The 18,751-nt window shown below is 38.9% G+C and overlaps 1 protein-coding gene across 16 annotated transcripts in view; it reads left to right on the forward strand.

The window, feature by feature from the left end:
* Positions 1-18,751, forward strand: part of SLC44A5 (solute carrier family 44 member 5) — a 514,237-nt gene that overhangs the window by 312,152 nt on the left and 183,334 nt on the right. For 13 of the 16 annotated variants that reach the window (XR_008548013.2, XM_054684405.2, XM_054684403.2 and 10 more), the window contains one exon: positions 14,716-14,754. The exons of 1 other annotated variant lie outside the window; for it this stretch is intronic. Coding sequence is in view for 11 of the 15 variants with exons in the window: in XM_054684405.2 (XP_054540380.1) it covers positions 14,716-14,754 (39 nt within the window). In the remaining 4 variants the exon portion in view is untranslated. Of the gene's footprint in view, positions 1-12,915; positions 12,983-14,715; positions 14,755-18,751 lie in introns of all 16 variants that reach the window. 2 more of the 16 variants (XM_054684395.2, XM_054684394.2) reach the window with 1 other exon arrangement.

An 18,751-nucleotide genomic window follows, 5' to 3' on the forward strand; every position in this document is an offset into this window, starting at 1 on the left:
AATTGACTAGTACATTGACACTAGACAAATTTGCATAGCCTACTTCATGGGGCATATTTAGCTTTTCCTGCCTCATTGGACTTGAGACCACTTTCTTCCTTCTCAACTCTCTAAATATGCTTAAATTGATACATTGAAATGAGTAGGGAATGATGAATACTGTTTTTTATCTAATCTGCTCTCTAGTCCCAAGGACCTAGATAAAACTCTGACATTGACTATGTTTCTAGCATTGAAAAATAAGCTACATCATTATGCCAGTAGTCCGGTTTGAATCCCCAAAGCTGGTAACTTCCACACTATACTTTGATCATCACGTTTTAATTTTTCCCCATGTCTTACTATGATTACACCCCATGCACTATCACTACCTCAAGAGATATGACAAAATTCTCATTCTCACTGGACTGCAAACTATTCAAGGGCAGAGACAGGGTCTCACTATTTCTTTGTGGCCCTAGTGTCACACTGTTAGCACAGAGCAGCTGCTCAAGAAATTTTGGGTGAATGAATGAAAACAATACAAATCTATTTTCATTTAAAATGTAAATAAATGTAATAAGCACGATTTCTACAAACTCCCTCCCCCAAAACAAAGCAAAAAATCAGTTATACCAGTTTGTCACCAACTGTTGCGAACCGTTTTGAAGCTTGTGACTTTATATGTGGCCATTAGATTCTATATTCCACCCAATTTCTACGTTTCCTTTTCTCAGCTCCCCTGCCACACACCATTATGGCATATTATAAAGGCTGATAAGGAAAGAGGCTGGATCTTTCTTTATTCAAAAGACAGTTCTAATTCTAGACAAAAGATATGATCTCCTAGAAACACGGGTTTATTTAAGATGACTTCACTTGAGTTGTTACCACATGGGTCTTCTTCATTCAATGAACCCTTAGTCTTTTGTTGGGCATAGAGATTGGCTTCTTTTTTTTTTTATCACAAATGAAAAGATGCGATAGTATATGTTGGAACCCATGACTTGCCTTATAAATAGGCATGGCAGGTAATTAATTGCATGAATAATTCAGAGATGGCATAATTATGGCCAAGTCTATCCTTTTCTTTACCTCCTTTGTCTGCCATCCATCATCTGATGCCACAATTTCTGCAAGAAATTTGTGCGTTATATTTCTCTGCTTTGGGACATCTTTTAAAATGTAGTTAATACAAATATGGACAATTTCACTCTGAAATGTGTAACATATATAACATATACTCTCTACAATTCACACTATAGTATTAAAGACATCTGGTAAGAGGATTTAAAAGTAAGACACATTATATCTGAATTATTGGAATAAGAATAGGTTAATTTTGAGAGCATTGAGAGGTAGGAACAGGTGAAAAATGTGAGCTGAGGAATCCTGGAAAATGTATGCTTGCGTGTATTGCAAGTATATATGTATGTATGTATGTCATGTAGGATGTTAATTGAAGTGGCAAAAGCTACTAGACAATCAAGAGAATAAGCTCTGAAACAACCTTGGGCCGAAGCTGCCTTGGGCATGATTCTTAAAGAGGCATTGGGAGACTCCTGCCCTACATAATTATCAATGACCATCTATAGTAGCATTGTGTTTTGGGAAGTGATACCATTGGGTATATTTTGAGGTGCAAATGTTTGCTTCATAGTTCAGGCTATTTCCTGAAATATCAATAATTTTAAAAATAATTATTCTAAATTATTTTAAATAATAAACAATTAAATATATTTGTATTATTTTCATGTATTCAACCAAAACTCTCTAAATATTATTCTCTTTACTATCTGGACTGAAGTATTGTAGGGCCATTTTCTGGCCCTTTCTCTGTTGCCTTTCTCTCTTTTTGAACACTCACTCTGTTCTAACAGGGTAGCACTAGAAACGACAAGACCCTGTCTCTTCTGAATCAATCACCTTTCTTTTTTAAAAAAAATTAGATTCAAGGAGTACACGTGCAGGTTTGTTACATGGATATATTGACTAATTCTGGGGTTCAGGCCTCTATTGAACTCATTACCCAATACATTCTGTAGGTGTACTCACCCAGAAAACACATACCCAGTTATATATTCCGGGTACTAAACAATAGGCTATGTGAGAAGGACTCATGGACTTCCTACAGTGAACATAGGACCCAACAGGTTATTTATCAAACCTTGCCGCCATCTTTTAGAGTCTCCAGTGTCTATTGTTCCCATCTTTATGTCCATGTGGACTCATTGTTAAGCGTCCATTTATAAGCAAAGATGTGGTATTTTGTGCGTTTATTCACTTAGGATAATGGCCTCCAGCTGCATCCGTGTTGCTGCAAAGGATGTGATTTCATTCTTTCTTACGGATGCATGGTTGAATCAATCACCTTTTATTTTCATCCACCTATTTTATTTTCATATAGCACCATCTTTCAGAACTTCTTTGGTCTGTAAGGAAAGGCATTAACATTCAACAAGTACCTATTAAGTGACAGTACCTGTGTAGTGAACATTATTATTATTATACTTTAAGTTCTGGGATACATGTGCAAAACGTGCAGGTTTGTTACATAGGTATACATGTGCCATGGTGGTTTGCTGCACCCATCAACCCATCATCTACATTAGGTATTTCTCCTAATGCTATCCCTCCCCTAGCCCCCAGCCCCCGACAGGCCCCAGTGTGTGATGTTCCCCTCCCTGTGTCCATGTGTTCTCACTGTTCAACTCCCACTTATGAGTGAGAACATGCGGTGTTTGGTTTTCTGTTCCTGTGTTAGTTTGCTGAGAATGATGGTTTCCAGCTTCATCCATGTCCCTGCAAAAGACATGAACTCATTCTTTTTTATGGCTGCATTCCATGGTATATATGTGCCACATTTTCTTTATCTAGTCTATCATTGATGGGCATTTGGGTTGGTTCCAAGTCTTTGCTGTTGTGAATAGTGCTGCAATAAACATATGTGTGCATGTGTCTTTATAGTAGAATGAGTTGTAATCCTTTAGGTATATACCCAGTAATAGGATTGCTGGGTCAAATTGGTATTTCTGATTCTAGATTCTTGAGGAATCACCACACTGTCTTCCACAATGGTTGAACTAATTTACACTCCCACCAACAGTGTAAAAACATTCTTATTTCTCCACATCCTCTCTAGCATCTGTGTTTCCTGACTTTTTAATGATCACCATTCTATCCAGTGTGAAATGGTATCTCATTGTGGTTTTAATTTGCATTTCTCTAATGACCAGCGACGATGAGCTTTTTTTCATATGTTTGTAGGCCACATAAATGTCTTTTTCTGAGAAGTGTCTGTTCATATCCTTCACCCACTTTTTGATGGGGTTATTTGTTGTTTTTCTTCTAAATTTGTTTAAGTTTCTTGTAGATTCTGGATATTAGCCCTTTGTCAGATGGATAGATTGCAAAAATTTTCTCCCATTCTGTAGGTTGCGTGTTCACGCTGATGATAGTTTCTTTTGCTGTGCAGAAACTCTTTAGTTTGATTAGATCTCATTTGTCAGTTTTGGCTTTTGTTGGCATTGCTTTTGGTGTTTTAGTCATGAAGCCTTTGCCCATGCCTATGTCCTGAATGGTATTGCCTAGGTTTTCTTCTAGGATTTTTATGGTCTTAGGTATTACATTTAAGACTTTAATCCATCTTGAGTTAATTTTCGTATAAGGTATAAAGAAGGGGTCAAATTTCACTTTTCTGCATATGGCTAGCCAGTTTTCTCAACATCATTTATTAAATAGGGAATCTTTCCCCATTGCTTGTTTTTGTCAGGTTTGTCAAAGATCAGATGGTTGTAGATGTGTGGCATTATTTCTGAGACCTCTGTTCTGTTCCATTGGTCTATATATCTGTTCTGGTACCAGTACCATGCTGTTTTGGTTACTGTAGCCTTGTAGTATAGTTTGAAGTCAGGTAGTGTGATGCCTCCAGCTTTGTTCTTTTTGTTTAGGATTGTCTTGGCTATATGGGCTCTTTTTTGGTTCCATATGAAATTTGAGTTAGTTTTTTTCTAATTCTGTGAAGAAAGTCAATGGTAGCTTGATGGGGATGGCATTGAATCTATAAATTACTTTGGGCAGTATGGCCATTTTCATGATATTGATTCTTCCTATCCATGAGCATGGAATGTTCTTCCATTTGTTTGTGTCCTCTCTTGTTTCCTTGAGCAGTGGTTTGTAGTTCTCTTTGAAGAGGTCCTTCACATCCTTTGTAAGTTGGATTCCTAGGTATTTTATTCTCTTAGCAGCAATTGTGAATTGGAGTTCACTCACGATTGGACTCTCTGTTTGTCTGTTATTGGTGTATAGGAATGCTTGTGATTTTTGCACATTGATTTTGTATCCTGAGACTTTCCTGAAATTGCTTATCAGCTTAAGGAGATTTGGGGCTGAGGTGATAGGGTTTTCTAAATATACAATCATGTCATCTACAAGCAGAGACAATTTGACTTCTTCTCTTCCTATTTGAATACCCTTTATTTCTTTCTCTTGCCTGATTGCCCTGGCCAGAACTTCTAATACTATGTTGAATAGGAGTGGTAAGAGAGGGCATCCTTGTCTTGTGCCGGTTTTCAAAGGGAATGCTTCCAGCTTTTGCCCATTCAGTATGATATTGCCTGTGGGTTTGTCGTAAATAGCTCTTATTTTGAGATACGTTCCATCAATACCTAGTTTATTGAGAGTTTTTAGGATGAATGGCTGTTGAATTTTGTTGAAGGCCTTTTCTGCATCTATTGAGATAATCGTGTGCTTTTTGTCATTGGTTCCATTTATGTGATGGTTTATGTTTATTGATTTGCATATGTTGAACCAGCCTTACATCCCAGGGATAAAGCCGACTTGATTGTTGTGGATAAGCTTTTTGATGTGCTGCCGGATTTGGTTTGCCAGTATTTTATTGAGGATTTTCACATCGATTTTCATCAGGATACTGGCCTGAAATTTTCTTTTTCTGTTGTGTCACTGCCGGGTTTTGGTATTAGGATGATGCTGGTCTCATAAAATGAGTTACAGAGGATTCCCTCTATTTCCATAGTTTGGAAGAATTTCAGAAGGAATGGTACCAGCTCTTCTTTGTACCTCTGGTAGAATTTGGCTGTGATTCTATCTGGTCTTGGGCTTTTTTTGGTTGGTAGGCTATTAATTATTGCCTCAACTTCAGAACTTGTTATTGGTCTATTAAGGGACTTAACTTCTTCTTGGTTTAGTCTTGGGAGGTTGTATGTGTCCAGGAATTTATCCATTTCTTCTGGATTTTCTACTTTATTTGTGTAGAGGTGTTTACAGTATTCTCTAACGATAGTTTGTATTTCTGTGGAATCGGTGGTGATATCCCCTCTATCATTTTTTATTGCATCTATTTAATTCTTCTTTCTTTTTTTCTTTATTAGTCTTGCTAGTGGTCTATCTATTTTGTTGATCTTTTCAAAAACCAGCTCCTGGATTCATTGATTTTTTAAAGGGTTTTTTTTTTTTAAATCTCTATCGCCTTCAGTTCTGCTCTGATCTTAGTTATTTCTTGTCTTCTGCTAGCTTTTGAATTTGCTTGCTCTTGCTTCTCTAGTTCGTTTAATTGTGATGTTAGGGTGTTGATTTTAGATCTTTCCTTCTTTCTCCTGTGGGCACTTGGTGCTATGAATTTCCCTCTAAACACTGCTTTAGCTGTGTCCCACAGATTTTGGTACATTTTCTCTTTGTTCTCATTGGTTTCAAAGAACTTCATTATTTCTGCCTTAATTTTGCTGTTTACCCAGTAGTCATTCAGGAGCAGGTTGTTCAGTTTTCATGTAGTTGTATGGTTTTGAGTGAGTTTCTTAATCCTGAGTTCTACTTTGATTGCACTGTGGTCTGAGAGATGGTTTGTTATGATTTCCATTCTTTTGCATTTGCTGAGGAGTGATTTACTTCCAATTATGTGGTCAATTTTAGAATAAGTGCAATGTAGTGCTGTGAAGAATGTATATTCTGTTGATTTGGGGTGGAGAGTTCTGCAGATGTATTTTAGGTCCACTTGGTCCAGAGCTGAGTTCAAGTCCTGAATATCATTGTTAATTTTCTGCCTCATTGATCTGTTTAATATTGACAGTGAGGTGTTAGAGTCTCCCACGATTATTGTGTGGGGGTCTAAGTCTCTTTGTAGGTCTCTAAGAACTTGCTTTATGAATCTTATGAATCTGGGTGCTCCTGTATTGGGTGCATATATATTTAGGAGAGTGAGCTCTTCTTGTTGCATTGATCCCTTTACCAGTATGTAATGCCCTTCTTTGTCTCTTCTATTCTCTGTTTGTTGAAAGTCTGTTTTATCAGAGAGTAGGATTACAACCCTTGCTTCTTTTTGCTTTCCATTTGCTTCATAAATCTTCCTCCATTCCTTTATTTTGAGCCTGTGTGTGCCTTTGCACGTGAGATGGGTCTCCTGAATATAGCACACTAATGGGTCTTGACTCTTTATCCAATTTGCCAGTCTGTGTCTTTAAATTGGGGCATTTAACCCATTTACATTCAAGGTTAATATTGTTATGTGTGAATTTGATCCTGTCATTTTGATGCTAGCTAGTTATTTTGCCCGTTAGTTGATGTAGTGTCTTCATAATGTCAATGGTCTTTACAATTGGTATGTTTTTGCAGTAGCTGGTACTGGTTTTTCCTTTCCATATTTAGTGCTTCCTTCAGGAACTCTTGTAAGGCAGTCCTGGTGGTGACAAAACTTCTCAGCATTTGCTTGTCTGTAAAGGGTTTTATTTCTCCTTTTCTTATGAAGCTAAGTTTGGCTGGATATTAAATTCTGGGTTGAAAATTCTTTTCTTTAAGAATGTTGAATATTTGCTCCCACTCTCTTCTGGCTGTAGGGTTTCTGCAGAGACATCCACTGTTAGTCTGATGGGTTTACCTTTGTGGGTAATCCGACCTTTTGCTCTGGCTGCCCCTAACATTTTTTCCTTCATTTTAACCTTGTTGAATCTGATGATTATGTGTCTTTGGGTTGCTCTCCTCAAGGAGTATCTTTGTGGTGTTCTCTGTATTTCCTGAATTTGCATGTTGGCCTTTCTTGCTAGGTTGGGGACTTCTCCTGGATAATAGCCTGAAAAGTGTTTTCCAACTTGGTTCCATTCTCCTGGTCACCTTCAGATACACCAATCAAACGTAGGTTGGTCTTTTCACATAGTCCCATATTTCTTGGAGGCTTTGTTCATTCCTTTTCATTCTTTTTTCTCTAATCTTGTCTTCATGCTTTATTACATTAAGTTGATCTTCAGTCTCTGATATCCTTTCTTCTGCTTGATCAATTCAGCTATTGATACTTGTGTATGCTTCACAAAGTTCTCGTGCTATGTTTTGCAGCTCCATCATGTCATTTATATTCTTCCCTAAAGCGGTTATTCTAGTTAGCAATTCCTCTAACTTTTTTGCAAGGTTCTTAGTTCCCTTGCATTGGGTTAGAACATGCTGCTTTAGCTCGGAGGAGTTTGTTATTACCCACCTTCTGAAGCCTACTTCTGTCAATTTGTCAAACTCATTCTCTGTCCAGTTTTGTTCCCTTGCTGGTGAGGAGTTGTGATCCTGTGGAGGAGAAGAGGCATTGTGGTATTTGTAATTTTCAGCCTTTTTGTGCTGGTTTTTCCTCATCTTTGTGGATTTATGTATCTTTGGTCTTTGATGTTGGCGAACTTCAGATGGGTTTTTGTGTGGGCATCCTTTTTGTTGATGTTAATGCTATTCTTTTCTGTTTGTTAGTTTTCCTTCTAACAGTGAAGCTCCTCTGCTGCAGGTCTGCTGGAGTTTGCTGGAGGTCTACTCCAGACCCTGTTTTCCTGGGTATCACCAGAGGAGGCTGCAGAATAGCAAAGATTGCTACCTGTTTCTTCCTCTGGAAGCTTCATCCCAGAGGGGCACCAGCCAGATGCCAGCCAGAGCTCTCTTCTATTAGGTGTCTGTCGACCCCTGCTGGGAGGTATCTCCCAGTCAGGAGGCACAGGGGTCAGGGGCCCACTTGAGGAGGCAGTCTGTCCCTTAGCAGAGATCGAGCCCTGTGCTGGGAGATTTGCTGCTCTCTTCAGAGCCAGCAGGCAGGAACATTTAAGTCTGCTGAAGCTGCGCCCGCAGCTGCCTCTTCTCCCAGGTGCTCTGTCCCAGGGAGATGGGCATTTTATCTATAAGCCCCTGACTGGGGCTGCTGCCTTTCTTTCAGAGATGCCCTGCCCAGAGTTGGAATCTAGAGAGGCAGTCTGGCTACAGTGTCTTTGCAGTGCTGTGGTGAGCTCCACCCAGTTCGAACTTCTCAACAGCTTTGTTTACACTGTGAGGGGAAAACCTTCTTCTGAGCCCTCAGTAATGGTGGACGTCCCTCCCCCCATCAAGCTCAAGTGTCCCAGGTTGACTTCAGACTGCTGTGCTATCAGCGAGAATTTCGAGCTAGTGGATCTTAGCTTGCTGGTCTTAATGTGTGTGGGATCCACTGAGCTAGACCACTTGGCTCCCTGGCTTCAGCACCCTTTCCAGGGGAGTAAATGGTTCTGTCTCACTGGCATTCCAGGCACCACTGGGGTATGAAAAAAACTCCTGCAGCTGAGCTGAGTGTCTGCCCAAACAGCGCCTAGTTTTCTGCTTGGAACCCAGGGCCCTGGTGGTGTGGTGGTGTAGGCACCTGAGGGAATCTCCTAATCTGTGGGTTGTGAAGACCATGGGAAAAGTGTAGTATCTGGGCCAGAATGCACCGTTCCTCTTGGGACAGTCCCTCATGGCTTCTCTCAGCTAGGGGAGGGAGTTCCCTAACCCCTTGTGCTTCACAGGTGAGGTGATGCCTCACCCTACTTCAGCTCATCCTCTGTGGGCTACACCCATTGTCTAACCAGTCCCAATGAGATGAGCAGGGTACCTCAGTTCGAAATGCAGAAATCACCTGCCTTCTGCGTTGATCTTGCTGGAAGCCACAGACCACAGCTGTTTCTATTTGGCCATCTTGCCAGCCACCTCTTGTAGTGAACATTTCAAATGTCATCTGTTTCTTAAAAAACCCCGTGAAAAAGCTCCATCCCATTTTACAGAGAAGGAGACAAACTCAGGATCCTTCTTTATCCCAAAGCCATAGTGAGTGAGAGGCAGTACTGGGCCAGGCCTCTTGGACTCCCCTGTGACTATACAGAAAACAGAACATTATCTCATTTGTCCAAAATGTGTTTTTTTCAGGCTATGAGTTTTCAAACCTTATACATTTCAAAACACACACATACTATTTCTAACTATCAAAATGTTGTGTTCAACTTCCTCTCCCCTGTAACCATTCTATAGCTTTATGATTTTGTAGACTTTGGTCATCTTAACTATCAACTTTCTTCTCTCTTGGTGAGGTGCTTCATGTGTGGATCACATTTTTTAGCCCTTTCTCTGTTGCCTTTCTCTGGGCCATCTCTAACTCCACTACATTTTTCTTGAAATTTTGTCTGCTAGAATTGCAAAACAGGATACTGATGCACAGGATAATGAGTTTTGTTTTGTTTCCAGTGCCCAACCATGATGCCCAGAATACTGTTACTTTTTGGACTCAGCAGCAAATTTTTTTTGAGAACACAGAAGGTTACAGGTGATACTCAGCAGCCTCAGGTCCATCTCAAACCTCCGTGCTGCAGTATATATGTTTACAAGGGCATCTAGATGGGGAGCAGCTGGGGCCTTCTATATGACAGTCAAATGTGTTCATTCTCCTTCCCATCTCACTTCTCTAGCCCCAGCTCACACCACCCAGCCCCTCGCCCAGTGTCCTCCAGCCACATGTTGGCCTTGTTTCAGTTCCTCATAGATGCCAAGCTCCTTCCCATCATAGGATCTCTGGCCATGCTTGCCTTTTGCTGAGGCTGCCAACCATCATACAAACTCTTACTCATCCTTTAAATTCCAGATTAAATGCTGTCTTTACACCTTGTATTTATTCTTCACAGCATGTATCATGTCACATTTGCAAGCAAATAATGATTGGTATGCTGATTTGCTTAAGATCTATCATCCTGGTGCATTATAAAAAACTCCATGAGGACAGAGATTCTCTTGTTCACCTATGTAGTTCCAGTGCCCAGCATGGAATTTGATATCCAGTTAGAGTTCAGTAAATGTTTGTTAAATGAGTGAATAAATTAAAGGAAGGAAATAATAAGCCTCTGGACATGGTTGTCCTCTTACCCTGGTTCCATTTCTTGCCCTAAGTAGTGAGTTTATAACCAGCCTCTTTCTCAAATGATGCAGACTTGGCATCAGCTCTGTCTTGGGCTTCCAGACTTCAGGGCTCTATAGCAAAAGCCAGTGAGTAGAATGAGGGTGGAAGCCAGGACAGAGTAGGAAATGAAGCCAGCTTCAGAGGCTCACCTTACAAGAGCAGTTGCCTTGTCTATTGCAGTATAATAGGCATGCCAAGATCAGGCATAGTTTGGACAGACAACAGCAATCAAAAAGAATCCAATTTGGCAAGCAGGGCACAGCAGTGGCAGTCCTTGCCATGAGAAGATGCTGGAAATTCAGATAAATGGCAGCATCATGGCACTGAGCCTTCTCTCTACTCACAGACATAGTCAAGTCAGAGATTTGGAGTTCTAAGAGTGGGATTCAGTCTTCAGGGTTGGCAGAAGCAAGGTAGGACCTCAGGCCAAAGCCAAGCAGGTGGGCTCAGGAAAGGGGAATGGAGCCCTGGGCAAAGCAACTAAGGCAGAAGCCCAGACTTTCACATTGATGAGCCCAACACAGGGGGTGAGGGAAAGCTGCTGACAGTGACAAGAATGCTAGAGCAACTCAAATGTTAAATGAGTGCAGGGACTCATCCCTGGCACCTGAAGCCCAAAGAGTGAATAGAAGTAAAGGTCATACTTAAAAATGTGTAACCTTTGTGTTTGATTCCTGAAGATTCTACCTACTAGTTATGTATTCTGAGTACTAAAAAATAGGCTCTGTGAGAAGGACCCATGCACTTCCATTTCAAAGTAATTATTTTTAATTAAAATAATTTTTATTACTGTAAGAGCAGGTTTTATAAAATTACAGATTCAGGGATACATGTGCAGGTTTGTTATGTGAGTATATTGCATAATGCTGGGGTTTGGACTTTTATGGAACCCATCACCCAAATATAGTGAACATAGTACCTAATATGTTATTTTTCAACCCTTGTATCCCCATCCTTTCCTCTCCTTTCTTAGAGTCATGAATGTCTATTGTTTTCATCTTTATGTCTACATATTCCCTTTGTTTAGCTCCCACTTGTAAGTGAGAAAATGTGGTGCTTGATTTTCGGTTTCTGTGCTGATTCACTTTGGATAATGGCCTCCAGCTTCACCCACGTTGCTGCTGTGGACATGATTTCATTCTTTTTAACAGCGGCTTAGTATTCCATGGTTGTGTATGTACCACATTTTCTTTATCTAACCTACTGTTGGTGAACACTTAGGTTGATTCAATAACTTTGGTATTTCGAACAGTTCTGCAATAAACATATGAGTGCAGGTATTTTTTTGTAAAAAGATCTGTAGATTGCTTATAAAAGCAGTTTTACATGCATTACAGAAAGTCAAAGAAAACATCAAAGGAAAATTTAACTAAATAAAGCAACATATTTTAATCACCACTGATATAACCGTTCTTATATTTCCTTCCAGATATACAATTTTTTTACAATAATGAGATTTTGCTTTTACATGCTTTTTGCTACCTGCTTTTTTTCTGTTAAGATTTTCCATCTTTCCATTACAACAAATGTTAAATTTAGCTAATATTCATTCTAATTCAGATTGCCCCAATTGTCCCCCAACACTGTATTTACCACATTCTGTCCAAATCAGGGTCTAATCCAGGGCCAGACCTTGCATCTGGTAGCTATGTCCCTGAAGTCTCTTCTGATTAGCACACTCCCCTTTTCCTCTGACACTGACCTATTGCCCTGGAGAATATCTCACTTTCTGGATTTGTTTAGTTCCTTTCCAGTGATTTCATTTAGTTTATTTATCTTCTTTATTTCTTATGTGTAGGTTAGATTAAATCTAAATCATTGGTGGTGGCTCCTGTTGGGTATTTTCAGCCAGAATACATACTAGCTAGGTATGCCGTATAAACTCTATTGCCTTACATCAGGAGAAACAACATCCGGTTGACCCATCATTAGTGATGCTGTGCTTGATTATGGGTCTAGGGTCTTGCTTCTTTTTAATAAGGTCTCAGGATGACACAACAGGAGCAGGACTCACATCAATGAGTTCCACTCATTGCTACCCCCTCCTCCACCTCCATCTCCTACCAGTTCTCATCCCCCTGAACAGACCTTCCAAGCAAGAAAGACAAAAGGGAATAAAGTGTGGTAAAAGGCCCAGCAATAAAACTGGAAAGTATGACTCTTTTGGCTCCTAGTCTGAAACTTCATTCTAAATTTTCTATACTAGATATAAGCAGGCAGGGTGAATGTCCAAGAACTTCTCTCACACTAGATTCCAGTCTTCCCAGTTGTTGTCAAGGTCAAAATAGTATGGCTTTGGTATCTTACGCAGACACCAGAAGGCAGCCTACATAAGATACGAATGTTCTCCTAAACAAGTTTTGAAAAAGACATAAGCTGTTACAGAAAGCAGGCTCAACCATCTTGTAAACTGATCATGCCAAAATATGAACTTTGCTTTTTTTGATTCATTATGCAAAATTGAGAAAGAGGAGTCAAAACTATACTGTATGGAATTTAGCCTGGGAGATGGAGACCACCTAGATCCTGCTTTCTTTGTTTGCTTTGTTTGTTCCTTAACCAATGACAAGGTACAACGTTGGTCAAATATTTTCACCAGCCTAGTTTCAGTATTCTCAAGTGTAAAATGGGGTATATGATACAGTGTATGGTTGTTAAGAGGATTTAACTTCATCTGTGAAACACCTGCATTATAGTAACTACCAGTTCCCTTCTCCTCTCATTGGCAGGGTCTGAGATTACTGACATGCTTCCTGCTATACCCGGCACTGATTCCAAATGGGACTGGGTCTGCAGGTGAAATTTACTAGTTTATATAGCTGAGGGAGCTGGAGAAAATTGGAGTAGAGGGCTGGAGGCAGAGGCTGACCACTGTTATTATATAAGCTAAAATGTGATTAGAAGTGCATGATACAAAAAGCTATGACATGTAACCTTTTAAGATAACCATGAACCTCCAATTTTGTTGTTTTTTAAAAATGTATTCAGGACATTAAAGGCAAACTCAGTCATTTAGGGCCCAGGAACAGGAAAAAGGTAGTCCGTATTGTATCTTGACATTTTATTCATTTTATTCTACCTCTCAGGTGCCAATCCTTGCACGTACATACTATTTTAAGAAAATCAGCAAGGGATGGCTATTTTATATTTTGGGCATTTCATTTAGCTTTTTAAATGGTAAGTGTGAAACCTGTATGTCCCTAATAATGCTTACCATCCTAATGAATGTGGGTCAGCATTGCTAGTTTTAAAGGTGTGTGTGTGGTGGTGGGGAATATCCTGAAAATGTTATGAGTAATCTTTATTTTTCTCATACATTTGACATTACTGGAGGCTAGTAGTTATATTGATTACAAATGGACTCTGGAGCACACAGACCTAAGTTTGAATTCCAGGTTCCCCACTTACTAGCAGTGTGACTTTAAACAAAGATTAGACCCAAAAGTTCACGTTGCCTCTGGGAACCTTGGATTCTCATTTTTAGAAGTGAACCGATTATTGTAACTACTGCAAGGCTTGTTGTGAATATTAAATGAGATAACATAAATGAAACATGGCACCTCGTGCATAGTAAGTGTTCAAAAGTTGGTTACTATTTTAATTATCGTTATTATTATTTTTCCCAAAGGAACACAATTTACAAATGTTCGCTTTCCCTGTAATCTTTACCCCAACTCTGACTCTCAATGATTTGCTACTGTTAGTCCGATTGATGAAAAATCAATGGGGAAACCAAGCATTGTAATTTCTGCCCATGAGGTCTATAGACGGAATTCTTTTCAATAGCTCTAATTAATGAGTTGGCAAGTCTGATAAAGCACCAGAGAATGGGGTGTTCATAGAAAGCATTAGTGTTTTTGTTTAACATATGTGACACTTGAAGCATTAGGATGCTGTTATTGTTCATTATGGCACGTGCCACCTCCCCATTCCCCAAAATTACCATAATTTGTACCTTCCAAATTGAATAGAGTCATTCATAGTTATCACATGGGAGTTTCTGTTAAAGCTAAAGGCCACACGTAGTGTGATTAAGGTGGGACTGCTGAATTCAAAATATATCTCTGTTCCCTAGGCTACACTGGCTATTCTGCATGTAATAAAAGGTATTTAATGCATATTAAGTTTTTCATGACTAATGTGTCTTCTGAAGTTTAAAGCAGGAACAGAAAATGAAAGTAAACAAAATGCCTCATTTCTTAGTAATGAATTTTTCAAGTCTGTACATATCACCTACATTATACAAGTCATAGATGCAAATGGAAGAATTAACAGCTTTATTTCATCATCCCCAAACCTCTTACCTCCAGCACCTTCATGAATTATTTTTTTGGTAACTTCTTAAGAATAAATGCTCATTATTGGCAGCTTTGTGTATAAAGAATTACTTCAACCAGTCCAACTGCCTTATGTTATTTTGTGTGTTAGTCTAAAGACTAAGATTTTTTAGGATAGGGAGAGATGTGTATAGAACCTCAGAGTCATCAGCCCCTACAAATATTTTTTTTGCCTTTTGTGCTTTTTCCTAGAAAAACCAGCAGATACTCCCTCTGAGGAAGAGGACTTTGGTAAGTCATAGTCTGAGTATTAAGTGCTAAGAGTCTTTCATGACAGTCTATCCATTGAGAAATATGTGATTCTTTTAAAATCTAGGAATAGCGAAATATTTGTTTGGTAAAGAATAATTGCTGACTGAAACTTTTTTTGGATTCTTCTTTCAACTGTCTGGTTTCTCCTTCCTGAAAGGGTTCCCTCTTTTTGGAGTTGTAAATGAATTTCCCAGGAAAAACATCATGCAGCTACTGATGCTTTATCACCCCAGCTCACCTGACACATCTTGTTTTCTTTCCTTCCTTTCAGCTCAGTTTGTGACTTTGACACATGAGTCTTGTTCAAATCTCTCTCTCCAATAAACACCTTCACTCTCCAGCTTTCATGACACTATGTGTATATTATTCAGTCTTCTTTTTCCGACAGCCGGCTCTCTCCTTAGTCAGCCCCATAGAGTTGATTCTTGCTACTCAAAGTGTGGTCTGTAGACCAGCAGCATGAGTAGGACCTGGGAGTTGGAAATTCGGCATCTCAAGTCCCATCCCAGACTTATTGAATCAGAATCTGCACCTTCAGAAGATTCTCAGGTGATTCATGTGCAAACAAAAATTTCAGCAGCACTGGCTTCAAGAATTTCTCTTCCTTTGTGCAATCTCATTGCCCCTGAGGTGTATAAACAAGTACTTTTACTCGGTGACTTCCAACATTACTTGGATCCCCAATCTTCAAATAAAAGATTATTATATATGTGGTGAGAATGTTAAAAGTCCATTCTATTAGCAATTTTAAAATATGCAATACATTATTATTAACTGTGATCACCATAGCAAGGTGATGGATATGTTAATTAGCTTAACTTAATCTTTCTACAATGTATACATAGAGCAAAACATCCCATTGCAACCCATAAATATACACAATTATTGTTTGTCGATTAAATAAATGTATAAGAAAATATGATCATACATGTACTTTCCTGCCTCTTTTCTCAAAACCCATTTATTGACTCTCATGTACTTTAATTTTACCTACTTAGATGCTGCTGTTTGTTCTCACACTTAGATAGCATTTTACAGTTTCAAAATTCCTTCATATAGATTTTGTTACTTAATCATATATGATCATATAAGATAGAAAGGTAGGTAATAGAAACTTTTGTAGAGGCTATTTTGTAAATTTCCATTTGTAATTTTTTAATCTCAGGGGTTGAAATAAAAAGGTAAAAAATGTATCAGCAGATGGTTTTTTCCTACCTTAAAACAAAGTAGAGGTCAAGTCTTTTTTGTGCCATCAGAAGTCTGAATCATTCTGCCTCAAAATGTATCATGGGTCAAAATAATGTTTTTTGCTCAGTATGATCTGAGTTATGTTTTTATTCATATACCTTGTCTTCTCACTTGGAATAAAGTAATTAGGCCTAAAATAAAGCCCTCATCTTTCTCACAAGGTTTATGAGATAAATAAGCTAATGAGGAAAAACACTCCACTTCTGATATAAAGTAGCCCAAGGAGAGAAGTACCACTGAGTGCTGCTTCTGCTTGAATGGACAGAAGTAAAAGAAAGAGGAAAGGTTCAATATAGGATATTGTACTATGCCATTTCCATTCTCCCAGACAAGGTATTACTGGGATAACTCTGCTGAGTCATGGCCCAGGAGGAACTGTTGGTTTTGCATCCACTAAAAGTGCATCTCAGCAGAGGGAAACACTCCCAGATCCTAAGATCTGGGGTGCACTCAGTATTCAGGGGTGAGTGGATAAACAGGCCTTGGATTTCAATTGGGTGGATGATGGCATTTTTGTCTTTTCTTTTTGGTTCATTCACTCCACATTTACACTTCTTTTTAAGAGCCTGATATTAAAGAAAGCTTAACTGTGCTAACAATGTGGGTAAGCTTGGGAGAATTGGAGTGTTATTGGTGTTAACCCATAGGACACATTCTTCAACAGCCTTGTGTTCCAAAGAAGCTGAGGCCCACCAAAGCCAGTGGCTCGTTTCACTTCCTCTTCTGTTACAGGGAAGGGTTGTCCTCATCCTTTCCAAGGCTCATAGCACCTCTATCAGCATTGCCTCTTCAAAGACTTTGCTCTTGCAATTATCCCCTCTCTCTCTTGCCTACATGTAAATATGCCTTAATACAGCCGCCTGAAATTTATTTTAAAAAAATGATCAATTAACCCTTTCATCACGCTAAAACTCAAAAGAATTGTTTATAGGCATTGACTCCACTTTTCTCCTATTCCCTCATTAACCCACTCCAACTGGAGTTGTATCTGCATTACTTCATGAAACAGTTTTTTATCATTTCCACAGACTTGTATCTTGCGCTTCCATTACAGAATTCTTTTCCTTACCTTACTCACTCTCAGCAGCATTTAGCATGCTCAGCCACTCTACTTTTTTAAACTTTCCTCTTCTGCTTCCATGATACCACACTCTCCTGGGTTTCCTCCTGACTCTCTGATCTCTCCTTCTCTGGCCAGTCACTCACACTTAAAGTCTGGGTGTTGGAGAGCCCCCAGGATGCATTTTCTCTGACTTTTCTAGGTAATTGTATCTGATCCCATAGTTTTAAATACCATGAATGTGCTGTTAAGTCCTAGATTTACATCTCTAGCCCTGATTGCTCCTTCTTGCCCTGGACTTATTTATTTGACTTTATACCCCACCAAATCTGCTCTTGTGTCTACCTTCCTTTCTCTAATAAGGGCATCACCACTCACCATCTCCACTAAATTGCTTCATTCAAACAACTGTTATTTCTCAGTTAGATACCTACCATTACCTCCTAACTCATTTTTATCTGCAGCTATTACCCTACTCTGGTCTATTCTCCACAAAATAATCAGACAAATCTGTTTATAATTACAGTTCCTATTTTCAAAATCAAGTCGTGAAGTGAGCAAATAAATAACCAACTGCTATTTAAAATGCTCAAAGCACAATTCTAATGAGTCAATATTACTTTTTTCATTTATCACATTTTATCTAATTTATAGTACATAATTATCAAACCACAAAAGCAAATATATTAGCCTAACGTACAGTATGCCATTTTGGATATTGGCTACTTTGACCCTACCAATTTGATTCTGACATGTCAAAATCTTTATTTATAACCAAACATAAACATATATTACTTTAAAGTATACAGGATAAGGAAGAGTTTTTAACCCTTTGTAATAACATAAAACATGATTACATTGTCATATGTATACATATGTATGGGCATATGTGTATGTATACAGAGAGTCTTTTTAAATGAGGTATCAATACTTGTTTCATAATAATCCTTCAAATAACACTTCCTTAGCCAAATCAAAGAAAGTTGAGATGGCTTTCCAGCTTTTCTAGGCAAAGATCTGCATGACATGCGAGACAATGAAAACAGTGTTTAGATATTTTTCTATCTTATTCTTTGAATTTCAAATTTTATTTTAGATTCAGAGGGCACACGTGCAGGCTTGTTACAAGGGTATATTGCATGATGTGAGGGTTTGGGATAGAACTATTGAGGTAGAATCTGTCACCCAAATAGTGAGCAGAGTACCCAATAGGTTGATTTTCAACCCTTGTCCCCATCCTCACTCCCATCTTATAGTCCCTAGTGTCTATTGTTCCCATGTTTATGTCTGTATGTACCCAATGTTTAGCTCCCACTTATATGGGAAAATATGCAGTGTTTGGCTTTCTATTTCTGCATCAATTAACTTAGGATGATGGCCTCCACCTATATCCATGTTGCTTCAAAGGACATAATTTCTCTCTTTTTGTGGCTGCATAGTATTCCCTGGTGTATATGTACCACAGTTTCTTTATCCATTCCACTGTTGATGGGCACCTAGTTTGATTCCATATCTTTGCTATTGTGAATCCTGGTGCAATAAACATACAAGTGCAGGTGTCTTTTTGGTAGAACAATTTCTTTTCCTTTGGATATATACCAAGCAATGGGATTGCTAGGTTGAGCAGTAGTTCTATTTTTGCTTCTTTGAGAAATCTCCAAACTGCTT

The sequence above is a fragment of the Pan troglodytes genome, chromosome 1 (assembly GCF_028858775.2).
Source record: "Pan troglodytes isolate AG18354 chromosome 1, NHGRI_mPanTro3-v2.0_pri, whole genome shotgun sequence".
Taxonomy (NCBI): Eukaryota; Metazoa; Chordata; class Mammalia; order Primates; family Hominidae; genus Pan; species Pan troglodytes.